Source organism: Lonchura striata, chromosome 15 (genome assembly GCF_046129695.1).
Source record: "Lonchura striata isolate bLonStr1 chromosome 15, bLonStr1.mat, whole genome shotgun sequence".
Lineage (NCBI taxonomy): Eukaryota > Metazoa > Chordata > Aves > Passeriformes > Estrildidae > Lonchura > Lonchura striata.
Genome location: NC_134617.1, coordinates 6,156,758 through 6,182,502, shown reverse-complemented (window position 1 = coordinate 6,182,502; position 25,745 = coordinate 6,156,758). Strand labels below are relative to the sequence as shown.

The window sequence follows — 25,745 nt, the reverse complement described above, 5'->3', positions numbered from 1 at the left end:
TCAGCAACAGTGAGGTTTTATTTATCAGATTTAAAATTGTCTTTTCCATCTGGGTAAATTCCTTGGTTTAGTGGCATGTTCGGGTACGAATTATTTTGCTTCAAGACAATCTCCCTACCCAGACCCCTCTGCTCCCCTCCCCGAGACTCCCCTGCTTGCAATGTGGTGCTGCTTTCCAGCGCAAAGTGAGTTGTTCTCTGGAGGGGACTGAGTGTCCCCTGAAGCCCCCGAAGCTGTGGTGACATCAAGGCAGTGGCTGTGTGCTGGCTCAGACACAAAGGGTCCCAGCTGCCACCTAGTCCTCCCCACCACAGAGGGCCAGCAGAGCCTTGCGGTAGTCGCCAGAGGTGTCCTTCTGCAAGAGGGAGAGCCATGTCAGAGAGCCAGCCCTGGGGAAGCCTGGTTCAAGGTGCTGGGTACACAGGGAAGGCACAGCTCCATGTCCTGGACACCCTGCAGGTATCCCTGCAGCAGTGGAAGATGCCAGCACATCCTCTCTACAGCCAGAGCAGCCAAATCTGGAGCTGCTGGGGGCTGTTCCCCCTGCCCAGGTGATGCTCAGCCCTTGTCCTGCTCATGGCTCAGGTCCCCTCAGGGCTCATGGCCAGGACTCAGCCAGACAAGGTGATGAGCCAGGAAGGGATGTCCCTGTCCCCTCACCTCAATCATGTGGTGCAGCGATTTGTCAAACAGGTCTATGAACTCGCCCCGGATGTTGAACAGGTCAATCTCGCTCCGAGAAATCATGATCCGGGTCAGGGTCCTCTCATCTGTGCCTGCACCCTGCAAGGGAGAGCTTGAACAAAAAGCCCTGCAGGGACTGGGGCTCACAGATGCTCCTGGCATCTCCAGCATAGTCCAAGCTGGGGATCAGGCCCAAAGGAAGGCCACAAAAATGAGTCGGGAACACCTCTCCTGTGAGGAAAGGCTGAGGGAAATGGGGTTCTTCAGCCTGAAGATGAGAATGCTCTGGAGAGATCTTACTGCTCTCTTTTAATACTTAGAAGCGGCTTTAGAAAGATGGGGACAAACCTTTTAGCAGGGAATGTAGTGATAGGAAAAGGGGTGATGGTTTTAAGTTAAAAGAGAAGATTCAGAGTAGTTACAAGGAATTTTTTACAGTGAGGATGGTGAAACTGGCACAAGTTGCCCAGAAAGGTAGTGGATCTCCCCTCTATGGAAACATTATTGGCCAGGTTGGATGGGGCCTTAAATAGTCTTGAAGATGTCCCTGCTTAGTGCAGGGAATTGGACTAGATGAAGGCTTTAAAAGTCCCTTCCAACCCTAACTGTTCTGTGATCTCTCCTTGGACATATGCTGGACTTGCTGCCAGCAAGACCTGACACATCTGATAACCCCAGATGTTGGTTTGAGCTCAGCCCTCACTACTCCCTCAGGGACAGACAGGGGACAAACCCCATCCCTTTCACAAGGTTAAAGCACAGTCCCAAAGAAGCCCAGCACAGCCCTCTCCCACAGCCCAGCCCCAGGAGGGACTGTCCTCACCTTCATGGACTTGTAGAGCTTGTCAGCGAAGAAAGCTGGCTTGTTCTTCACACTCCGGACTGCAACACACAGAGGGGACAGAAAGAGGGTTCATGGCACCCAGGGGACACATCACAGCATGGAGGCACCACTGTCTCGGCCACAAGCCCTCCTTGGTACAAGGGTGCAGGCCTGGCCTTCTCTAGAGACCCTGTAAGTGCCCCTCTAAATGTCTCCACGGCCCAACAGCAGCAGGAACCTGCTGCCACACCACCTTGGCAGTGAGAGCTAAAGGGGCTGCCTGTCCTGCGGGGAGCCCTGTCCAGAGGGAGCACTGACCGATGGCCACGAAGGCGTCCCTCACATCTCCTGACATCCGCTTCTTGATGGCGTGCTCCACGTCGTGGTTGGTCATCTTGATGAACTCCTGGAACACTGGGGATGGGGGAAGAGGAAAGGGTCACTGCTGAGCTGTTCCACCCCAGCCCTGGGCACCCAGGAGGCTTGAGCTTCAGCTGTGGAGACTTCTGGACCACGTGGGACCAGAGCAGGCTTGGGTGACTTCAACAAGCCACCTCAAATGGCAGGCCTCATCCCCACCACAGCTGGGGAGACAGGGCTCAACCTCAGCCTTGAGGGGACCCCCATCTCCTACCCAGCCCAAACCCAAGCACTTGTGTTGCAGATGATGGAGGAATGTGATCCTACCTCTGCGGAGGTGGGGGTAGCTGCGGGTGCAGAGGATGCTGAGGAATCGGGTCTCCAGGGAGTCGCTGGAGTCATTGCTGGAGACATCAGCAAGTTTCTGGGAGAGAACAATGAGTGAAGAGAGAGTCATAGCAGAGAGGAACATAGGTGTGGAAAAGTTCTTCCTGGGACAACCAGTCCTGACTGGAAACCTTTTTGTAAAGAGGTTATGAGCAGGCAAATAGCTGAGGATTTTTCCCCCTAAAAAAGGCATTTCCTCTGCACGAATGTGAAGCTGCACATTCACAGGTTATCTCTAAGAAAAGATGTTTTCTAGTTTTTATGGAAAAAGCTTTGCAATGCTCATGGATAAGACCTTTTTTGTCCTTTGTGGAGGATGTTTCAGGGGTGACCAACACCACCTGAAGAGGACATTCAGGACTGTCTGAAAGATACAAAAGCCAGCCTGGGCAAAGCAATGCTGCCCATGAATGAATGGCTGCCTTTCCTCCCTGCACATCAGTGGGAGGCTGTGCTCATCTCATCCATTAGGCTGTTGCAGAAGAAAGTCACCCCTTCCCCAATTCCCACTTTTGGGGACCCAGGGAAGCCAGCCCTGTGTCCCACACTGCTTGGAACACAGGTCCCACATGCAGGCAGCGGGCAGGCTTGGTCCCCAAGGCTGGGCATGTGGCTTTCTCCCTCTCCTGCCCCACACTGCAGGGAAGTGCCCTTATTGCAGAACCCATCTGTCCCCTTGTCCCCTATCCTGCTGCAAGGACACCAGAGTTTCAAGCCAGTGAGCACAACCCATGTGGTCAGAAAGGCCTGGCTTGTGGGGCTCCAATTCCCAGCCCCAGCCCTGCACCCCAGGACTGCAGCATCCCTTCAAACGTGCAGAAGGGTGAGGAGCAAAAAGGCAGGCACTCACCAGGGTCTCAGCAACAACCTGGTGGAGAGAGAGAGACAGGAAGACAACAGGATCAGAAGGTGCTGCTCAACCTTTATTGTTCCCTGACAAAGCAAGGGAAGTCTAGCAAAATCCCTTAAAACTACCTGTCCCCAGGTCCCCTGTTTCCCCATGAGCAGGACCTGTGTCCTCCTCCAGTTTGGCCTCTACACCAGTACCGTGGGAGGGTGGTCTTTGACCAAAGTAAGTCCCCCCAGCTCTGGTGCTTGGGTGCCAACCTGTTGCTCCTCTTGGAGCATCCTTGCCTGGCTTTAGGCTGGCTCCCACCAGCCTGCCCACCTCTGCCAGTGGGATGAGGGAAGGGGCAGCTTTGCTGACAAAACACAGCGAGGTGCCAGGTCAGGTGCCACCTGGCTGGCTCGTCCCTGTGCATGTCATCCCTGGCTCTCTCTGTGCAGCAGGGTGAGGTGAGCAGCAGCACATGCAGCAGGGGTGCAGGCAGTAAAAGGGCAGTGATGCCTTAGGATTTTAGCTTTTGTATTTTTCATATATTTGTAATCCTGCAGTGCCTTAGTGAATAAGTCTAAACTCGATATAGTGTTAGCCACTGCTTTCCCATTTTAGTCAGACAAAACAATTCCTCTCTAGGCCTGGGAATCAAGGACATCTCACTGTCTCAGGCATCAAGAAATGTAAACAAACGGAAGGTAGGGAGAGCAAACTTGGGATAAATATTTCACTACCTGAAGCTGTAATTGGAATATTAACTCCCAATATGCAAATGGGCCATACTTAAAAAAGTATGAAAACCTGTGACCTGTCATCCATTTTTGGGTGTAGCCCCTGGGGGGGCTACGTGTACCTGAAGGCCCTTCAATAAATATAACTGCTTTTTATTCCCTTAATTTTGTCTAGCCTCTGTCTTTAGGTAGTCCCGAAAAGGAAGGAGCAGAAGTACAGGCAGAGAGGGTGGCAGGGTGCAGGCAGTGCACGGACAGAGGTGCAGGCAGAGAGGGTGGCAGGGTGCAAGCAGTGCATGGACAGGGACACAGGCAGCACAGCACCCACTCCCTCTGCTGGTGGCAGCCTTGCTGGCAATGCTCTGGTGCTCTCCCGTGCATTGCAACATCCAGTGCTAGCACAGGACAGCCAAGCAAGATCTTGGCTTTGACCCTGCACAGAAAAGACCCGACCCTGAGAAGCAGGGGGTCAGGGGGCACAGCCTCTCGGTCAGAGATCTCCTGGAACCAGGAGCTCAGCCAGAGAATGTCCCCCACACCTCCCTGCACTGCTTCTGGCTGCTCAGCCTTCCCCCTGCACTTGTGTCTCACCACAGCCCAGGAGAGGTCTGGAGCACTCCAGTGTGTCAGGGCTGCCCCCTGCACAACACACAGAGGTGAGTGGCTCCTGCAGACCTCCTTCAAAGCTGTGCTTGAAGCTCCAGAGCCAAATTTCAGTATCAGTGTGTGTTACTGAACCCCAGAGTGGCAGCTCTGCACAAGAAAGGCTGCAGCCTACTGGTGGGGAACTCCCTGGGCTGCTCTCCCCGTGCACGGAGCAGCAGAGCCAAGGGCTTCAGGAATCAGTCATGGGACCTTTACTTCCAAAGGTGTCATTTCACCTGGCATCTCCTCCTGCAGTTTACAGAGACCCTGGCCCAGCAGCATATGGTTCCCTGAGAATGTCAGTTCCAGACCAGGGCATGCAACATCTTCTCATTTTTTTTTTTTAATGCAAAGCCCATGAGAGCACTGCCAATATGGGTCTTACCTTGGCATCTTCCTGTGCCTGTGTGAGGTTCTCTGGTCCTTCGTCACGGTTGCCCTGTGGTTGGATACAAAAATCATGGAGATGGAGAGAGGACATCTCCTGGGAGAGCCCCAAGTCCAGCAGCACTGCCAGCCAGGCAGGGATGCTGTGTCTTCTCCAGCCACTGTCCTTCCAGACCCCCAGTACTGCCTGTGGCAGGGAGAGGAAAAGACCCAGGGAGAGCTGCCCTTACCAGAGCCAGAGAGACGAGAATCCTCTTGAAATGCCCCGATGTGTCAGAGCTCAGGTCATCTTCCAGGCTCTTGTGGTAGGCTGTGGAGAAGGGATGGCTGAGCCCTGCAGCTCAGATTCCCCCCCACCAGTGCCTGCTGTCCCTGGGAAGCATGGCTGAAGCAGATGCTGAATTCAAACCCAAGGAAGAGGGGATCACCCCAGCAGCTCTAATGCCCTGAGCATAAGCACAGCCTCTTGCTCCAGGTACTCTGGAGGAAATAGGATCATTGTGAAAGAGCTCTCAGGGAACGAGACATTGATGGCAGAGCTGGGGCATGTCACTGTGAGGTGGAGAGAGGCGAGGACCAGCGTTCTGCTGGAGGGACTAACAGACCTTCACAGCACCAAGCCGTGGACCCAACCCAGAGACAAAACTTTGCCTGGGCTCTGGAAGGGCCTTGCACAGTGTGCTCTGTGCCCAGAACCTGGGTGCTCCCCCCATCCCTCCTGTGCCCTACCTTCCTGATAGGCCTCGTTGATTGCCCTGATCTCCTGGTTGTTCCGCGTGGCCATGATCTCAATGAGGACACTCTCATCTGTGCCGGCCCCCTGGAAGAGAGAGCCACGGTGGGTGCTGCAGGTACCAGCACCAGATGGGGACATGATGGCACTACAGTGCCAGGCAAAGAGGAGTGCAGGTCAACAACATGGCAAAAGTCTACATCCAGCAAATGGTCCCAAGGGCTGGTAGGAATCAACATGGAAGTGTCCAACTACGCTGCTGGTGGAGTCCCAGCTGGTGTGACTGGTGGAGAGCAGTGCATGTCACTGGTTTACCCCTACCCTGGCTCTCTTGTGGCTACCAGCTGGTTGAGCATGCTGGGCTGCAAACAGGCATGCAAGTCTTGAGTGCAAACCAGGTCTTTGTCCTGGTGCTTTCTGATCTTTTCTTCTCCAGAGGAGACAAGACCCTGGGGCATGTGAAGCTGTGGGCATTGACAGCCCCAGCCACCAGCAATATGACAATTACCTCCACAGCCTTTCTCAGCTGCTTGGCATCGTACTGCGGCGGTGTCAGCATCAGCCCGAGGATCAGCTTGGCCAAGCTGCCAGACAGCTCGGATTTCAGGTCTGCCATCAGGTCCTGCAGAAACGTTTGAGGGTTCAGTCCCCACCTGCTTCTGCAGGGATGGACCAGTTGAGGCAACATGAGAGAAAAAGAAGGGGAGGAGAGTGTAGGGATTGGAGACATCTGTGAAAACCCTTGGGGCAGTTTAAAGTCACATACTTGGGTTGCTCTGGGGAGATTCTGGCTCTGGAGCAGAGCTGAGGATGGGGCAAGAGAAGGGGAAGGGACACCCTCACTTGGGCTGGTGGGGCACCCAGAGTGGGTGGCTGCTGTGACAACTCTGCTTCTCTTAGGGGAGTCATGCCAGGGCATGGGGGTGTGTCCCAGCTGCCCACGGCTCCTCGGGCAGTATTCCTTTCAGTGAGGGTCTATCTCCATGTGGGAGGGGGCAGGATGTGGCCAGGAGGAAGCAGGGTGGGATGGAGGCTGCAGTACCCTGCCATAATGAGCCTTGTAAGCCTTTAGGATCTGTTGCCTCTGGGCGTTGCTCCTCTTGGTCACCACCTCTATGATGGCCCCTTCATCCGTGCCTGCAATGACAGCAGAGCCACACTGTGTCACCGTGTCACCCCTGATCATGGGCACACTGCCACCCCCACAAACTGGCTAGGCGGGGAAGGGAGAACTCCCACAGCTCCGTCTCTAGTCCCCCTGGGGCTTCCATGCAGCCTGTGTGGGCCAGGGTGGATTTTGGCCCCAGGAGCTGTTGGGGAGCAGCAGGGAGGGCCCAAACTCACGGTCCCCACTTACCCAGGCCCTTCATGGCCTTCCTCAGCACCTGCGCGTCCCCGTCGTCGTTGAAGTCTCCTGCAGGCTGCACGGTTCCTCGCAGCTGTGGGTGCAGAGAGGGGTTTGTGCTCACCCTCGAGATGAGAGCAAGGGAGGAAGGGATGAAGGGATGGAGAGAGGGAGGGATGGAGAGATGGAGAGAAGGAGAGATGAGAAGAGGGAAGGTGCCACCCAGCAAGCTGAGGCCAAAGCAGGTTCTGTGTTAGTGCAAGCACCTGGGGATCAGTGAGGATCTCCCCACCACTATCACCCCTTCCATTAAGGGGCAAACCATAGCCAGATGAGCAGAGAGCAGGAAGAGGACAGAAACAGAAAATCCCTGGAGTCTTGGTGCCCTGCCCAGTGTTACACCTGCCTGCCCTAGCCTGGAACATCTCAGCCTGGGCTGGCCATGTCACTGAGAGATAGAAGAGGAGTCTCTGAAAGGGTGCCCACTCCTGCCCTGGAGTTCTATCCTCCTGTGTCCTTATGCTCCAAACACATCTCCATCCTCACAGTGTTCATGTAGGGCTCAGGGTGTATTTTCTGCATATCCCAAAGCACCCTTTTGTGAGAGTTTTAGCTGCATGCAGGCTGCCAGTCCCTATACTGCAGCCATGCCCTGGCCAACTCTGGGCTACCCCAGGGGGCAGGAGTTCTTTGGTGGGCACTGGAGCCAGGGCTGCATGTGATGCATTGCAGAGACATGCAGGACCCACTGCCCCAAGGGAGGAAGGCCTCAGAGGGAGCAGGGGGTTAGTGGAGCCCATGGGGGGCAGTCAGCCCTGCCACGGTTACATCCTGCCAACCTCGTACCCCAAAACCAGAGAACGGCATTGCGAGAAGCTGGGGAGTGAAAGTCAGAGCAGAGGTGTGGGGCTGGCTGTGCCCCATGGCAGAGAGGAGCAGCCAGGGGTCCCAAGCTGGCAGGCAGCACAGAGGGGGTGCAGGGGGGCTGGGGGTGCTGACCTCTACTTTGACCGCACTAAGTTCCCACATCCGATAGGCCACCTGCGCCGCCTCGGGGAAGAACTCACCTGCAGCGCTGCAACGGAGGGCAAGGACAGGGGACAGTGAGCCATGGGGCCCTGCACCTGCCAGCAGCCACCCCTCACCCTGTCTTGCTCCTCCATGAGGGGTGTTTTGTATCCACTGGGCACAGGGGCGGGAACCAGGTGCTTGCTGTGGGGCTGGATGGGTGGGAATGGGAGGAAATGTGTGGTGAATCCCAACCTCTCCCACCAGAGCATCCTCCCTCCAGGGGTTTGGTCCTGCCCTGCAGGGCTCCCATGTACCAAGAAGGAACCATGACATTGTGGCTGGCCATGCAGAGGGGCCACAGGGCCCCCTGTACCGAACCACAGTCACTGTGGGTGGGGCTGGTCCAGGTGCTCCACCAGGCTGACCCAGATGTTGTACCCAGCACCAAAGGAACAAAGAGGGACAAAGGTGGGTGACAGGTGGTCTTACTCATCATCCCCTCCACACAGCTTCAGCAGAGCCTTCTTGTACTCCCCAGACGTGTCCTCCTGGAAAAGCAGACGGAGACAGAGGACCATACAGTAGGGAGAGTCAAAGTAGTGCCATGGGATGGGCTCATGCAGAGGGGTCTCCCTGAACTCTGTCCTCAGAGATGGACCCCCAACACAGCCCTCCCAGGGGTGCTGGCATCATGAGGAAGGCAGCACCAGCAGCTGCAAGACCCCCAGCACTTACCTTTATCATGTTGTAGAGAGATTTCTCATACTTGGTCCTGAACACCTCCCGGATGTCCAGCATGTCGATCTCACTGCGTGACACCATGATGCGGATCAGCGTGTTGTCTCTTGTGCCCAGACCCTGCAATGGACCAACTGCACATCAAGCCTGGGATGGCCAAACAACTCTGCTCAGCCCAACACATGTTGGACCCTCTGTGGTAATCACTTATCCTCTGAACAGAGAGAGACATAGGTCTCCCAGGATTTTGCTGAGAAACCGTGAGAAGCTGTGAGAAAGCTCAGAGAAAGAATTAAAACAATTATTATCTTTTTTTCTACACAGGTTGTTTATAGATTTGATTTTACAGAGTGTGCTATTCTTAGTTCACCAATAGTGTGAGAGGTTTTTGCTTTAGGACCAATCAAGTCTCAGCTTAGCCAGTTGGGTTATAAAAGACTCCCTAATTTCTATTTAACCCCTTCTGTTCACCTTCTAGAGTGAGTGACTAGAGTCTTTGTTCCCGTCCCTGACTCAATGGCAACAGCCCTTTGTCTGATTTCTACCCAGCCCTGGCTCTGAAGGAATAACTCCTTTGAAGGGAAGGTCACATAAGTCCTGCCTTCGTGGACATGTGTCACCCTGCTATCCAGCAGCACCCCGTGGCAAGGGGACCCCTCCTCTGGCCAGATCCCTGCAATGCTGGGGCGACCCTGTGGATAAGGGGAAATCTACTTACCTTCATGGCCTTGTACAGCCTTTCAGCAAAATACTCTGCTTTGCTTCTGATGCATTTCACTGCAGAGAAATTGAGGTATGGTGAGGGATACCAGTGGCCCCCGTGCTCCCAACCTCTGAACACCCACACCCCATGGGAACCACATCCAGCATCCCCACCCATCCTGAAGGAGCCTCCCTGAGCCCCCTGATACCAGGTCCAGCCACAGCCCTGACCCTGCTGGCCCCAGTCCTGAGCCCTCCCAGTTGAGGAAGGGCAGAGGTGTGTTTTTGCAGAATCCCCATGTGGGGCTGGCTTACCCACGGCCAGCATCAGCTTCTCAAAGTCACCAGAGAGCTCCCCCCGGATGCTCCTCTCAATGGGCTTCCCAGCAATCTTCAGATATTCATCAAAGACTGAGGGATGAGAACAAGGAGATGCCTGGAGAAGCTGCTGAGGTACCTTCAGGCCCACCCAGAGCTCACAGGTGATGCTCACCCAGGCGGAGATGCTGCCTGCTCCTCCGGCCAAGGATGTAGATGAACTGGGCCTCATCTGTGCCCCATTTCAGCTCGCCAGCTTCCAGCAGGTCCTGGTGGGATGCGGCAGGTGGCACAGCCTGACTCAGGGTGCTCCCTTGGCACCCATCCAGCTTTTGCAGCCTAAATCCAGATGTCCCAATGCCCCATCCCTGCCTGGATGGTATCACAGTGACCCACCAAGCCTCACCTTGGCATCCTGCTCCACCAAGTCCTCGCTCACCACATCGTCCTCTTCCCTGGCTCCCTGGAGGAGAGAGGTGGGCTCAGCCCTGCAGGGCACAGGCACCCATCACCTACAAATGCTGGACAGATGGCCATACCTGAAGCAGAACAACAAGCATCTTCTTGAAGTGGCCTGATGTGTCTCCAACGATGTCAGCTTCCAGGTCTCTCTCATAGGCTGGGGGAAGAGGAAGGGGTCAGGCCTGGAGACCTGGATCCTTTCACCTCTGCCCTTTTTGTGGCCCAAAGGGACACAGGGCAGCCCCTGCCCTTCTCAACCCTCACCATCTTTGTAGGCCGCCACCAGGTCATGGATCTCCTGGTTGGTGCGGGAGGCGAGGATCTCAATGAGGCACTTCTCATCTGTGCCGACACCCTGCAGGCAGAGACACAGCCCCGTGAGCCTGGGGCTGGCTGTGTGCCCTCAGAGGGGCCCTGGGCAGCGTGCCCACCCCTGCAGGTGCCCACCCCTTACTGAAATGGCATCTTTGATCTCTTTGGCATCTCCATAAGCTGGGGGCCGCATCAGGCTCACGATCAGCCGCTCAAACTTCCCCGTCAGCTCGTACTTCAGGTCTGCAATGAGGTCCTGGTGGAGGGGGAGAAAGGGGCTGGGGGATCCTTTTCTCCGCAGCATCTCCGAGTGGGTCCAGGGAGCAGTGGGTCCCTGCGTGGGCTGGGTGGTGGCAGCCACGGCCACTTTGCAGTGGGGCCATGGGCCAGGGAGTGTTCCTGACTTTACCTTCCCATAGAGGGACTTGTAGGCTTGGCAGATCTCCACCCGCTGCCTGTTGCTTCTGGATGTGATGAGGTCAAGGATGGCCTCTTTGTCACTGCCTGTGGGGAGAGCCAGGAGTCACCACAGCCACCCTGCTGTGCCCAGAGCTGCTTTGGAGCTGGGGCAGGGAGAAGAAGCAGAGCCAAGCTGGCTCCAGGGAGGAAAGGAAACCAGGAGAGCTTTAGCACACTGCTAAAGCAGTCAGTCAGCTGACAGGGGAAGTGATGCAGGACACCTAGCCATGCAAGGGTCAACCAGGGAATAGGGGACACCAAGGAATAAGGGACACCAAGGGTAGCCCTGGCACAGTCTTGAGGAGCATCCATACCAAATCCCTTCATGGCATTGTACAAGGCCTCTGCATCCTGGTTGGCGTCAAAGCCCTGGAAATCCTTCACTGAGCCCCTGTAGACCTACGGGAAAGGAGGGGAGAAGGTACAAGAGGAAGGAGCAGCCCCAGTGGGATGGGGGAAGGAGAAGTGAAGCTGAGCAGGATTGAGGTAAGATCCGTTATGGCTCAGGCTGCCTAAGGCAAAGCTCAAGCTCAGACATAAACAGCTGTTCTCCTCTGCAGTTGTTTCCTTTCCTGTTTGCTCTCCCTACAGAGGGAATTAATTTTCCACTGCCTGTTGCAAGCAAGGAACCACTCTGGGTGCTGAGGTTGCCCAGGCTCTGCATGGCCTCCAAGCAAGGAGACAAATTTACAGGCACAAATGGGCTGCTAAGTGGAAAACACTGAGAAGCACCAGAGCTGCCAACAGTTTGTCCTGCTCCAGCATGCACTCCCATGGGGCCCAGGCTGATCCAAGGGGCTGGAGCAGAGACCCTGGATATTGGGAAAGACTTTCCTGAGAGCCTGAGGAATCCTGGGGGTTGATATGATCCACTTCTATCTGCTCTTCTGCCACTTCCAGACTGCCCAGAAATTACACCTCCAGAGACCTCAAGAAGGAGGGACCGAAATTCCCCTTCCCAGGTCAGCTTTGTTCAGGGGAATTCACCCCATGGGAGCCTGGAGCTGGACCCTGAATGAGATCAGCACTATGCTGCGTGGAAGCAGAGCTGAAACTATCCTGGCCCCACATAAAGAACTGCGATACATCCCCACCAGAGGCACAGAGTGGGGAGAACTGAGCAGCAGCACTTCTTTAGCAGTTGTGCCAACAAACAGGAGAGCTGGGAGCTGAGTTGGGGCTGTCAGCTGTGTCAGCATTCTGGGAAACAGAGCATCCTCCCCTGGCTCTGCTTGTACCACGTGCCAGCTGGGTATGTGCACCTCCCTGGGCTCATCTGCTCAGGATCTGCTGCACGGCTTCTTTAAGAGCCTCAGGAGCTGAAAAAGGCCCAGGCCTGCTGCCAGCATGGATGTCTAAAGCCAGCATATCCTCAGAGAAGATGGGCATCAATGTCCCTGACCCAGGAAGTGACTCCAGGAATGAGCCCAAGGAGATGGACTCAGGGCAGCTCCACACCCACTGCTCTCCTGGGTCTCATCCCAACATCATGGCACAACAGTTCTGCTGCACATCCCCCCCCCCACCTTCAGAAACAAACCAGCCTCTCTCCTTCTGTTTTCCAGAGAGAAACTGGAAACTAGGCACATCCCACAGGCCCTCTTGGGAGGAGCTGCTGGCATTGATGTCCCCTGTGGCAGGGACCAAGAGGAGATGCTGCCCTTCCAGGGAGCCAGGCGGGCACGGACAGATCGGATTGCAGGTGATTCATCAGGACAGCTGGATTTAGCCCCACTTCCCGGCAGCTCCCAGACCCTCCTGGCTTGGCACAACCTGCTCCCACACACATGCCTTGCAGAGGTGGAAATAAATTAAAAGGCAAAGGAGGTGCCTGGAGGCAGCAGGAGTGAACAAGGGTGCCTGGAGGGTATTGGAAGTCAAGATGTTGGCTTTGGTTAAACGGAGAGGAAGAGCAGGGCTGTGTTCCTGCCTGCTGAGCCATCAAAGCATGAGCTGCCTGCCTTGCTGGGGCAAGGGAAACTGAGGCAGGAGCTTAGTGCTCTGCATCACCCCACACTCCTTGCATTCTCTGTGGGAATGAGCCCCAGGGAAGTGCAGGAACATCAGTTAGGATGGAAACTGCATCCTGCCCACCACATACTCTTCATGCCCCCATCCCACTTTCCATCCTGTTTCAGCTGCCAGGGGCCTCCTGCCTCCCCTCCTCCAGCCTCTGAGTCATCCTGGCCTGTCCGGGACCTCCCAGCTAAAAATAAGCCACACTGGGGCCAGGAGGGTGGAAGCAAAATTCCCAGCGTGGCTTCATTCTCTTCCACCCCATGGCTGCTTGGGTCTTGGACTGCTGCAGGAAAATGCTCACCTGCACTGTACCTCAGTTTCCCCACCATGAGCAGCCACTGCTTTAGCTAGGCAGGAAGCTTTGGGTAGTAAAGTTGGAGGAAATAATTGCTTGATTTCTCCAGGGAATGGAAAGCAGAGCCTGGCCCCAGCAGTGGAGAAGGGAGGCTCTGGGCTGGGACTCCTCCCCTGCCAGCAGGCAGGCTGCACTGAGCCAGCACACCTGCCCACTGAGGCAGGGTTTTCCACCCACACTGAGATGTTTTCCTGGCTGCAGGGGAGCACCTGCTCACCCAGCTGCCACACTGCACCAGCCCCAGTCTGGAGTGGGAAGTAATCCAGGCTGGGGAGAGGAAAGAGGCCCAAACAGGGCTGCATGCCTTGCAGCATGCTCAGGCCAGAGTTTTCTCTCCACCAAATGCCCAAATCCCCAGTGCAGCATCTCTTCTCCTTCCCACGACCCTGCTTCTCTTCCTCATCCCACTGTGGTCCCAAAAGGATTTTTGTTCCTTGCTGTCCCTGCTCCCCAGCCCAGCACTTCTCCCATCTGCACCACATCCAGACAGCATGGCTGGAGAGGCAGGAATGTAAACAGGCTCTGGGCAGCGTGGTGTCCATGCATGTCACCACATCCCTGCTGCTGCTGGAGATACTGCCCCAGCTCTGGGCCTGCCCTGGACCCACCCCTGACGAGTGGAGGTCACCCTTACCTTTCCTTGGGGTGCCATGGTTGGTTCCCAAGCTGGAAATCACTGGAGCGAGGGCAAGGAGGAGCTGTGGAAGGGAACAGAAAGGTCACTGTGAGCCAAGGCCCCTCTCTGCAGGTTGTGTTAGTGAAGGGAAGGTTTGCTCCCTCCTGGGGGTGGTGCCCATGGGAGAGCACTGCCAGGTGCTGCAGGATGGATCAGGGAGAGGGGCTTTGCTGGCCACCCTGTGGTTTTTGAGCCTTTGCTATCTGGCACTGAGGGCACCCCACAGGCCAGGGGCAGCACAGAGCCTGCACAGCTTCCTGTCAGTACCAAGAGAAACCAGAGGGGAAAAAATGTGCTGAATATGTGGAAATGGGCTGAGCATCCTCCCCAGGGCTGGGCCTTCTCACTGCACCTCTCAGTGTCCCTTCTGCTCCTCTGAAGCCCCAGGCTCTCAGGCCATCCCAGCTTCAGCAGCTGCTGGGGACTTTTCCTTGTCTCATGGTGCTGGGCAGCCCCTACAATATCCCCCGAGCTGTTATCTGAGTTTCTGTGCAACAATCAAGGCCACCACCAGTCCCACACATCCTTGGAGACCAGAAAACACAGCTGGGTTTCCAGGGTAACTTGCAGGTTGTTTTCTAACACCAGCACCATTTATAACTGCAACCCACTGCGGTGTGGGCTCTCCCCACCCCCAACAGCGCCATTTGCTCCGAAGAAGCTGGTAGAGGGAGAAAAACAGCTGGAAAATGGAGCCTGGCCATGAATGAACCGCTGAGCGTCAGCTGAGGCCAGCCATGAGGCACGGCCCCGCCTGGCTCCTTCACCCTCCCTCTGAGACACGTAGCAGAAAAACTCCGAGCAGAGCAGGGCCACGCTGGGGGATTTCTGACCCCAGAGGAGTTCGGTTTCATGCCATGGAGCGAGCAGGAGAAATCACATGAACTTCCCTGGCTTGGCTGCACATCCCTGCAGGAGCTCCCGTGCAAAGGGAGACCCAGCCCTGCAGCCATGTGCGCAGCCGAGTCCCCCTGCTTGGGTACAGGAAGCTTTTAAAAGCACCCACAGGCACCGCGGTTGAGAGGAGAGAGTTTTGCAGAAACGCAGAGCTGCTTTCACCTCTCCTTCCCCCTGCAGCTGGGGAGGCTGTGAGCCTCACCCCTTCCCGTGGCTGCTGGCCGGGGGCAGCCCCCACATGCCCCACACGCAGTGGGGCCGCACTGCGGCCAGATGCTGGGTGGGTGCCAAGGGATCCCACCCCTGGCACGAGCAGCCTGTTCATGCCACTTCGGAGCCTGTACGGGAATCTGTGCCCTCCTGGGCAGGGGAAAATCCGAGCATGGCACAGCCCCACGCGTGTGGCAGCGGGGCTGAGAACACCCAACTCATCTCAGCAGTGGTGGAGAATCGCCGACCACACCCAGTCCCCGACCTGTCCCTGTCCCTGTCCCCCGCTGCTCGGACACCTTCACGGGTCCCGTGAGAGCAGCCCCGGGAAAATCCCCGCACAAACACACCCCACCCACTGGGCAGCAGTGGCCCAGCATGGGGTACACCAGCCCCCCACCCAGCAATGGAGAAACGTGGGTTATGGGGATCCCGTGAGAAATCCTAATTGATGCGCACGGCCTTGATGGAAGCCTCTGTTCGGCCAGCAGGGCACCTCTCCAGGCTCTCCAAAGCCCCCCAAAGGTGTGAGCTCAGGGCTGCACCCCCAGAGCCCGACTGGCCGAGGGGCTCCCCAGCACACAGGCCACAACACCCAGCGCCCCGCCACCCGCTGTCCTGAAGCACAGGGAGCTTCCCTAGGGTAAAAAGGTACCGGACCATCCTCCTGATAGGGCTAGGGACTTCCCCAAAACGCCCTGCCCCACCCCACTGCCAGAAAGCCTCCCAGGCCTTCAGGAGCTCCGAGCCTCTGGGCTGTCGTGGGCTGCGTTCAGCTGTGCAAAACTTGGTGGGTACCAAAGCAAGGGGGATCCTCAGCCTGGATCCCGCTGGAAGGAAGGATGGGTGTTTCCGCAGGCGCCGCAGCACCAAAGCACGGACTACATCCCGGCCGGGACACACCCAGCGGGGCCCGCAGCCCCGCCAGCGCCCGCCGGCAGCGGAGCCCCCGGGGGCTTGTCGAGAAGGAAAGCTTTTTCATAAAAAGAAAAAAAAAACCCAGGGATTCCCCCTGCAGCCACCCCTTAGAGGGAGCCTCCGCTTGCACAGCTCACCGCCAAGAGCAGCCAGGGCTTTCCACGACTTTCCTCCCCCCAGGCCATTGCGGAAAAAAGTGCCCGGCCCCGTGGGGCTCCCCGCCCCGCACCCCGTGCCCGCAGCCCGCGGTGCCCCGGCCCGCAGCGGGCACTGACCGCAGCGCGGAGCCTCTCGGTGCGCGCAGGAGCCGCCGCCGCGCTCGGGCTGTTCTTGGGGCCGGGCGCTCGTCCTTGGCGAGCAGCTGTTTCCTCACGGCGAGACGTCACCAGCCCCGAGTCCCCGCCTGCCATGGCCGGGGCCACATCCCACCCCGGAGCCGCGCCAGACCTCGGCCGGGTGCCCGCGGTGCGGCGGTGCCCGGTGTCAGCCAAAATCACCCGCGGTGCGGCGGTGCCCGGTGTCAGCCAAAATCACCCGCGGTGCGGCGGTACCCGGTGTCACCCAATGTCACCCAAAATCACCCGCGGTGCAGCGGTACCCGGTGTCACCCAAAATTACCCGTGGTGCGGCGGTACCCGGTGTGCCCCAAAATCACCCTGCCCTGCCCGGCTGTGGAGAAGGGGGTCTCCTGGCACAAGAGCCCCACTGTGTGTGCAGGGGCACTCTGGCAGTGGCCGTGGCACAGTGCCACACGCACGCTGCCAGGCAATACCGGTGGTTGCATTTCAGCTGCGGAAATGTCACCCCTTCTGTCCCCCGCTGTGGTTTCCTGGTGAACACCAGGCGCGGGGTACCCCACTGCCTCCCGGTCCTGCCGCCAGCCACCTCCTCCTGCACCAAATCACCCCAAATCAGCCCTTCCCTGCTCATGGCTGGGAAATGTCCGTCCCTGACTCTCTGCAGGAGTCAGAGGAGGGAAGAACGGCCTGGCCTTGGTGCCCCAGGACCCGCTTAGGGAGGGAGGTGCTGACCAAGGCTCTGCAATGAGCGCCCACGGGGCAGGACCCAAGCTGGCGCAATGAGCTGGTTTTCCCCCAGGCTTCTCTTCCCATGCTGCAGACACCGATGAGATGCAGGCTGAGTCTCTCCAGGATGCTCCTGGCAGGCTGTACCGTTGCCTGCACTGCCCTGAGGCCGTTTCCTTCCCTGCCTCACCCACGTTTAACCCGGCTCCTTCTTTGCCACCACCCAGCCAGCACAGAGACAGGGCAGGGCTGGAGGAGCTAGCGGGGAATCACAAGAGCCGCGGGAGTCTGACACCAGCCAGAGCAGAAAACCCCAAGGGACTCCTGGAGATGCTGAAGGCTGCTGGTGTGTAACCTTTCAGGCATCCCAGCCCTGGTGGTACCCACTGGCTTGAGCATCTCTCTGGGGCTGCAAGGCAGCTGAGCTGCTCAGCCCTGCCTGTCTGGGGCAGCGTGCGCCCCAGGATGGCTGGCTTGCAGCCATGGGGCTGTGCTCCCCTGGAGGAGCCCGGCAGGGTGAGACCCTCAGGGCCTCCTTCCTGGCTGTTCCTTCCTGCCCTGTTTTTCCCTCAGAGCAATGTTCCCTTGGGCTGGCACTGGTATCTGGAGACCTCGCTCATGTGAGATGGCGTGGGTGACAAGCACGGCTTTGTTCACCCTGTGCTGCAGCGTGGGACAGCAGCCCTGCTCTCCCTGGCTGGTGTGCTGAGCCCCCCTGCCCCAGAGGTGCTCACAGTGCCCAGCAGCTCACAGGGTCTCTAGATATGGGGCTGCCCCATAGAGCCAGGGCAAGGCAGCCTTGAGGTTGGAGTGTACATCTATGCTTTAGATGCTCTGAATCCTTCCTTGCTTGGCTCCTGCTCCCTTCCTCTGCTCCTTGCAAGCTGAAAGCCGGAGGATGGGCTGAGCCACAGCCTGAGAGTTTTTGTCTCAAAATACTGTAAGCAGACTCAGCCTGAGCGCTACCTACAATAAAATCAAAGTTAACTCTTCACACCAAAACACTTCTCCCAACCTCTCCTCAGAGCCCAGACTTGGTTCTCTTCTCCCAGGATGCTGATGACCAACCAGGTCACCCCATCACTTCCTCCATGGCCTCTCCTGGCCAGGAGCAGCCGTGCAGAACAGCAATGCTGCTGCCCAAGGACACTCATGTGCCTTGGCCCCAAGGAACCTCACCTGGGACCTCCATCCACACAGCCCTGTGCCCTCATTTAAGCCCAGCCCTGGACTTATCCCTGCCCCTGCTTTCACTCTTCTGCTCAGCCCCTGTGAGCTGCACCCCAGGGATGCCCAGATACCAGGGAAGTGCAAGAAGCCTCAGGATTTTGCTTTGGGGAGTTTCAGCTGGACATGCTGCTGCAAACATCCCATGGAACTGGGTCTGTGCTCCTCTGCCTTGCTGCGCAGTCCATTTAGGGACCTGTTCACCTCTGTGTTCCCCAGAGGCAGCTGGGGTCAGTCATAGCTGTAGGTGCACACACTCCTAAACCCCAACCCAGCCTTGTTACTGCTCCTCTGCCTGAATTTCCTCCAAAACCAGCTCCACAGACTGAAATGTGGGTCCTGGTGCAAGGAGCAGGAACAGAGGGAAAGAGTTTCCCCCTTCCACCTGCCCAGGGAGCTTGGAAAAGTGAATTAAACTCCTTCAATAATGCTTCTGAGCCTATTAGCATGGCAGGCTGTGTGTATGATTTGGAAGGCGTTGTGGGAAAAATATTTCTGCACAGATTTCCCATTGTGCAGCCCGGAGCGGTGGTCAGCGGGGGGAGGGCCAGGGTGCTCCCAAAAGGGATTTAAGGGGAGAGCGTAAGGGGGGCATGCCGGGTGCTCCTTGTCCTCAGCAGCTCACCGCTGGAGAGGAGGATGGCTGGGGTGAGTAATTTGTTAGCAGGAGAAGGGAAAATCGCCGGGGCGAGGTGCCCTGGGCGGGACTGGGGTTGTGCAGTGGGTGGGTGCTGCTGGGGGGGCGGCTCCTCACCCCCAGGGCATTTGTCCCGGAGAATTGGAGCTCCCTGTTCCACCAGGAAAGCCTCATCCTGCGGGTCTGGGTGCCGGGCAGGGCTGTCCCTGTCCCCTCCAGCAGGGATCAATGTCCCCTGTCCTGCAGGGATGTGCCGCTGCGCAGGGTTTCCAGCCATGTAAGTAGCAGTGATGGCATTTGGAGTGTGTGGCACGGCTTTTGCTTTGCTGTGGGGTAACCTGGAGGTCCTGACAGCACATGGGATGTGAATGCAGGTTCTCCAGTCCTGGAGCTCCTGGGAAAAGATGTGCAGGATGGGGGAAGGCACACAAATCCCAGGCACGCTATACCAAGCCCCCCTTCCCCCAAGCACAGATGTCACACAAACTGGGGTTTCTGCCAGGCTGACATCCCCAGTGGCGTCCCCAGCAAGCCAAAAGCATTACTGCACAGGCTGATGGCCCAGGGGATCCAGTCTCCCCCTGAGCTGTGCCATTGACCCACAGTTAGAGGTTCTGTGGGAGCATCTCCAGCTCAGCAGGTGGGTCCTTCCTGGTGCACTTCAAGGCAATTTCCAGGAGCAGAGCATCTCCCATCCTTCCTCCTCTGGCATGGGTTCTATATTTCAAATAGTTTCAGTGTCAAATCTGGGATAATCCTGACTGTGCATCCCTGCTGAGGAGGCTGCTGGAACAACAGGGCTTTCTGAGCTGGCAGGGGGTCAAACACGTGTCCTTGTCCCCTCTCACAAATTGGACAGAGCCAAACAAACCCCATGCAGAGCTCCACTTGTCACTGGGGATGAGAGAGCAGCACAGCTGCTTGAGCCCCATCGTGCTCCAAATGGGCTGTTTCACTGGCAGGGACAGAGAGCAGGCAGCACCCAGCGAGTCCAGGAGCACTACGGATGCTGCAAGCCAGCCACCGAGGCTGGCTTGTGTCACTTTGGGGTGGTCAGTGCCCCTGGGGCAGCAGTGTCCTCACGCCTGCTGCTTTCCTCTCCTGCAGGTGCCGTGCTGGGGCCAGCTGCGCTCTGTTCCCAAGCTGCTGTCCCGCAGGAAGCGAATCCCAGCCAGCTCAGAGGGCTCCAGCCTCCTCCGCTGCCTCTCCGCCGTGGATCTGGTTGCCTTGGGAGTGGGCAGCACGCTGGGGGCTGGTGTCTACGTCCTGGCAGGGGAGGTGGCCAAGAGCAGCTCTGGCCCGAGCATCGTCCTTTCTTTCCTGATTGCAGCCGTGGTGTCTGCCCTGGCAGGGCTGTGCTATGCCGAGTTTGGGGCCCGCGTGCCCCTGGCTGGCTCTGCCTACCTCTACAGCTACGTGACAGTGGGCGAGCTCTGGGCCTTCCTGGCTGGGTGGAACCTGCTGCTGTCCTACGTCATCGGTATAAGACTCTCTTGATCTCTCCCACTGCTGTGTTGGTGGCTTTGCTAGGTGTCCTTTGAGACCTTGCAGGACCACCAGGACACAGCCATCACCTCTCCCCAGGCACTGCCAGCGTTGCCCGCGCCTGGAGCTCTACCTTTGACCAGCTCCTCGGCAAGAAGATGGGGAGGTTTTTGGGTGCTCACGCAGCCATGAGCTCTGTGGGGCTGGCAGAGCACCCAGATGCCTTTGCTGCTGGTCTGGTGGTCCTGCTGGCAGGTAGGATGCCTCCCTCTGTGCCACCCTCTGTCAGATAGGATGAGCTCCTCACCTCACTGTGGGCTCTTCAGGATGGGGCTGACTCCTCTGATGGCTTTACCATTTCCCTGAGCATAGAATGGGAATCTGGAGAAATCTGCAAGTTGTCCTGAATTTACCACTGCCCCCCTTTTCCACTCTCCCCAGTAATGTCTACCCAGTATCATCCAAGGGGCTTATCCAGTTTTGAGTTTTTATTTTCCAGCGCTTCTTTCCTTTGGAGTGAAGGAGTCCACCATGGTCAACAAAGCCTTCACAGCTCTCAACGTGCTCGTCCTGCTCTTTGTCACAGTGAGTGGCTTCATCAAAGGCCACATGAGCAACTGGAAGCTCAGGGAGGACGACCTGCCACAGGCAGCTGCCCAGGAGGCTGGGTATGAGGGGCTTCACTCTCTCTGTGCTGCCTTCAGAGTGGGGGGGAGTCAACCCCCCAGTGCTTTGTCCCAGGAAACAGCATGTTCTCCATTTCTCCCTGTTGGCAATGTGTCAAAGAGACAAAGTCCTAAGCCCTGCTGGGTTGATGCTATGGGTTGAGGGGGTTGGATGGACTGTTCAGCTTGATCCCATTGCACTGACTTCCCTGCACTGCCTGACTCTTCTTCCTCCTCCCAGGAACCAGTCCACGGCCAACAACATGACCAGTGCCTTTGGTGTGGGAGGCTTCATGCCCTACGGTTTCACTGGGACCTTGGCTGGAGCCTCTACCTGTTTCTATGCCTTTGTTGGATTTGACTGCATTGCTACCACAGGTAAGGGAGGTGGGAGTGATGCTCCCTGCAGGCAGTGACTGTCCCCACAGTCCTGGGAACTGGTGTGAGGCTGGGAAATGGGCACATTCCCAGCTCTGTGCTGCAGCCACTCTCTCCTGCCCTTTCTAAGAGTCCATGTGGAATGTCTGGGCTAATGCTGAAGCAGAGACATTCTCTATCCCAATATCCCTGGGACAGAGAATGAATCTAGTGGTCCTTGCTAGGTCTCTGTGTCCTCTCTTGGGGGGATATAGGATCTGCTCTCCAGCCTGAGCTGGGCTCTTAGCATGCCATGCACTTTAAATGAGCCTCTGTTCCTACAGCTGAGCTTGTCCTCCCCAGGGGAAGAAGTGAGGGACCCGCAGAGATCCATCCCCACGGGCATCATCCTCTCCCTCCTCATCTGCTTCCTGGCCTACTCTGGGGTGTCTGCTGCCCTCACCCTGATGATGCCCTACTACCTCCTAGACACCATGAGCCCACTGCCAGTGGCTTTTGAGTACATTGGCTGGAGCAGTGCAAAGTACGCTGTGGCTGCGGGGTCACTCTGTGCCCTGACCACCAGGTGAGGGGCGTCCTCTGATGGCATTCCTGTGGCTCAGACCAGCTACTGGAGCTGTAACACATCCAGGAGATATCCCCAACCCCTTTTTCCTGAAGTCCTCCTTGCCTTTCCTGTTTGTCCAAAATCCCTTCCACACAAACCCTGGTGCTCCCACCCTGGCCCTTCCTGATCAGGGAGAGCAGCCAAACCCGTTGGTGTGCCACTGAAGGAAGTGGTGAAGTGGCACCATGTCCAAAAGAGTGAGCTGAGGTGTTCTGGCATGCACAGGGGGCTGCAGACATCTCTTCCCTGACACTGTCCCTCATCTGATGGTGAGGAAGGTGATGACCTTGGTAGGTGGTCTCAAGAAGGTTATGGGCCATAGAGATGAATGGGAGCTCCCTTGGAGGGACAAAAGGCAGGATGGCACCTCCTGGATTCCTCCCCTCTTCTCGCCCATCTCCTCCCCTCTCTCATGCAGCCTCCTGGGCTCCATGTTCCCCATGCCACGGATCCTGTATGCAATGGCTCGAGATGGGCTCCTCTTCAAACCTCTGGCCAAAGTCAGTCGCCGTCAGTGCCCGGTGGTGGCAACTCTGGTGTCTGGGGCAGTGGCAGGTGGGTGAGTGCTTGGGTTACCCCTAACTGTGAGCAGGCCTTGGTGGGTGTCCTCTTTGCCTCTAGCTTGGCTGCAGCTGTTCGAGCCATGTCTCTTCATCCAGAGACAGATCTCCCCACAGTGGGTGAGGACCATCTGGCCTCAATGGTGCCCCAGACTCTGGTTCTGCACTGCCAGGCAGGAGGTGACAGGATGCTTTGTGCTCATGACCAAAGCATCACCAGTTCATTGAGGTTCTGTTGCAGTGGCTGTCAGGGGGATGTGGGGAGGTCAGGAGAGTATGACTCAGGTGGGCACAGCAGCACTGCCAGCTCTGCTTGGAGGCTGAAAGGGCTTCTCTTCCCCACAGCTCTCCTGGCCCTTCTCTTCGACCTGAAAGCCCTGGTTGACACCATGTCCATTGGCACGCTGCTGGCCTACTCCATGGTGGCTGGCTGTGTGCTGCTGCTCAGGTGAGACTGCTGGGGACAGGGGACAGGGCTCACCCAGCTTCTGACGTGGGCCGTGCTTGGGACAAGGCAGCTGCAGGTTTATGTGCACTGACATCCAACGTCTGCTCCCCAGGTATCGGCCTGAGCCCAGCCCTCGGGACACTCCTGTGGGGAAGGTCCCCACTGTGCAGCTCTGGTGGAACCACCTGGTCCAGCCACCCCCCCATCCCACCCCTCGCTCCTCTGCTGTGGTGGGCTGGGCTCTGGCAGCTGTAGGTGTGTCTGGAGTGATGGATGGGCTCCACAGGGAGCTGGCCTGGGGGGACCCATGGGGGACATCCCTGCTGTAGCAAGGGCTGGCCTGGTGGAAGCTACCCAGCCGCAGGTGCAGGGGCTGCCTGGCTCCTTCCTGCCCTCACCTCACTGCCACACAGCTGGCTGCCCCAGCAGGACCTCAGGAAACCTCCCACTCCCTCTGCTTCCCAGACTGGAGAGAAAAGCTGAAGCCACCATGAGAAGCCACCCAGCCGTGTCCCCCGGCTGTCATTTTGGCACTGTGGCAGCCTGGCAGGGGGATGGGCCCAGCCCAGGGCAGCTGCCCTGACACTGTGGTCCCTCTGCAGCCGCCCTGGCCTGTGCCCTGAGCTGGGTGAGCACTGCTGGGCTGCCCTGCCTGCGGGCTGGGGGTGCCTGGTGCATCACAGCTCTGGCCCTGCCTCTCCTGGGGATCCTGGCAGCAGCTCTTCTCATCTGGAGGCAGCCTCAGAGCCAGGACAAAGCATTCTTCATGGTGAGCACCCAGCCCAGCCTTCGGGATGTACCCAGGAAGAAGGACCTGGGGCACAGAGAGCAGGCAAGTGCTGCAGCCCTGTGGGGAAAGGGTGCCATTTGGGGCTGTTCCCTCAGCTTTAGGTCAGGCACATCTTTGCTGCATCCACATTAACCAGGTACTGCTGGAGGCAGCATGGATCTCATGGGATTTTCCATAGGAACCATGAGGGTTCTTCCCCCATGACCTGAGGGCTGAAGGGGCATCTCCCAGCTGATCCCAGTGCCTGCTGAGGAACCAGAGCTGCTCTTCAGTAAAAAGATACCTGGCCTTAACACCTTGGCTTAGTTTTACGAGTGCTTTGCTGCCTCTCACCTCAAATCCTGCAGTACCTCCTGCCCCAGTGCAGGACCTGACAACCAAAACACCCTCCACAAGCATCCCTCTCCAGCACAGGCTGCAGCCCCAGCTTGGATCTCTGAGCCTCACAGCCAGGCTGGGCTTCCCCTTGCCTGTGGACAACTAGCCAAAGCAGCAAAGAGCTGAATTTAGCTGTGGAATTTACCCTTGTGCTCCCTGCAGGTTCCCTGCCTGCCCTTCCTGCCTCTCCTCAGCATCTCCAGCAGTGCTGTGCTGGTGGCCCGGCTCAGCGCGGCCGCCTGGCTGCAGTACCTGCTCTGGATGGCTGTGGGTAAGCACGGCCACTCACCAGGCCACAGAGCTGGCACCAGCCCCTCTGGGTGCAGTTCTGGTGGTTTGAGAGCCCGTGGCACTAATGTAGCTCTGAGCAGTGGTGGGGAGGGAGGAGATGCTGACCTTGGATGTGGTGAGGAGCACCGTGTCCTCTGATATGTGCCCAAAGGGCCAGCACTTGGTGGCTGGGAGGGGAAGGAAGAGAAACGGTCTCTACACACCCTATTCTGCCCTTTTCCAGGTTTCCTCATTTACTTTGGCTATGGGATCTGGCACAGCACTGAGAGCCTCTGTCCTGAAGGGACAGGTCCCCGGGAGCTGCTGGGAAGCAGAGCCAGGGAGGTGCCCCTGGAGCCCCGTGGGGCTGCCCTGTGCCCATCTGTTCCAGGGCAATAAAAGGGGATGGCTAGGTCCTGAGTGCCTGGCTCCCTCCATCCTGTGCCCAGGGGGCAAGGAAGCCCCTTGGGCTGTGGGTCCTGTCCCACAGAGGGGGCCAGCCCTGCCAGAGCTGCAGGAGATGATTTCCCAAGCCTGGTGAACCTTCCTGAGCAACCCAAATCCTCACAGCAAGCCCCTGCAGGCAGAGTTCTGTTTGGAGAGGATAAAGCACACAAGCAGTTCTGCTGCTGTTACTGGGCTGTGTTTTTGGGTTTTTTTTTTTCCTTTGAAAGCTTTCCCTGCAGCCCCCCACAGACCCCCTTGCCTTTGCCCACCCTGCTCCTTCAGCTGCTCACAATGAGGCAGAGGATTCTTGTGCTGCCCTGATCCTCCATTTCACCTGGGCACCCAGGACCTATCACCCCCCATGACTGCCAAGGTACTGGTCCAGGCTTTCCTGCTTTCATAGTGTGCAAGTCCTTTTTCTGCACTCATTTATTCCTCCTCCTCAGTTCCCAGTGTCCCCTTTCCCGGAGTCAGGCACATTCTTCCAAGTCCCACGCAGGATCTGCCTTTGGGGCTCTGGGACATGGTACCAGGTGTCCAGAGCAGGATCCTAGACCCCACCAGCCTCCATATCCCTCTGTCCAGAAATCCTGATCCCTTCAGCCATAACCAGGCAGGATTTGCTGGGCTTTCCCCTGCTTTGGTGCTACAGCACCTGCGGGAGGCACAGATGATGTGTGGAGCAGAGGATGCCCTGGTGGCACACAACAGGCTCCCCCATTTCCCCCTCTGGCCACTCCATGGAGGTTTGTGAGTCAGAGCTGGACCCCCATCCACATTGTCTTCTTGACTGCCCATTCAGCTGCTGAATTTCTGAT

The 25,745-nt window shown here is 57.5% G+C and overlaps 2 protein-coding genes across 3 annotated transcripts; one reads left to right on the top strand and one right to left on the bottom strand.

Annotated features, from left to right (window-relative positions):
• Positions 1-16,414, bottom strand: ANXA6 (annexin A6). 2 transcript variants are annotated; one of them, XM_021552170.3, is made up of 26 exons: positions 16,286-16,414; positions 13,944-14,007; positions 11,250-11,334; positions 10,886-10,980; positions 10,619-10,732; positions 10,429-10,519; positions 10,242-10,321; positions 10,109-10,165; positions 9,878-9,971; positions 9,700-9,795; positions 9,401-9,459; positions 8,680-8,802; positions 8,434-8,492; positions 7,933-8,008; positions 6,946-7,027; positions 6,631-6,725; positions 6,097-6,210; positions 5,585-5,675; positions 5,086-5,165; positions 4,854-4,907; positions 3,105-3,122; positions 2,195-2,291; positions 1,826-1,921; positions 1,508-1,566; positions 661-783; positions 1-355 (listed from the first exon to the last, which is right to left on the bottom strand). In XM_021552170.3, the coding sequence occupies exons 2-26, from the start codon at positions 13,959-13,961 to the stop codon at positions 296-298; spliced, it is 2,016 nt and encodes a 671-aa protein (XP_021407845.1). In that variant the 5' UTR covers positions 13,962-14,007; positions 16,286-16,414; the 3' UTR covers positions 1-295. The 2 variants fall into 2 exon arrangements, with proteins under 2 accessions (XP_021407845.1, XP_021407846.1); XM_021552171.3 differs by lacking the exon at positions 3,105-3,122.
• Positions 16,415-18,855: 2,441 nt separating this feature from the next.
• LOC110482729 (cationic amino acid transporter 2) lies at positions 18,856-25,292 on the top strand. The gene is made up of 14 exons (XM_077786738.1): positions 18,856-18,910; positions 19,957-20,379; positions 20,484-20,639; positions 20,884-21,052; positions 21,291-21,427; positions 21,770-21,992; positions 22,453-22,589; positions 22,940-23,042; positions 23,155-23,297; positions 23,645-23,811; positions 24,373-24,481; positions 24,725-24,790; positions 24,971-25,111; positions 25,210-25,292. The coding sequence occupies exons 1-14, from the start codon at positions 18,856-18,858 to the stop codon at positions 25,290-25,292; spliced, it is 2,112 nt and encodes a 703-aa protein (XP_077642864.1).
• The last annotated feature ends 453 nt before the right edge of the window (positions 25,293-25,745 follow it).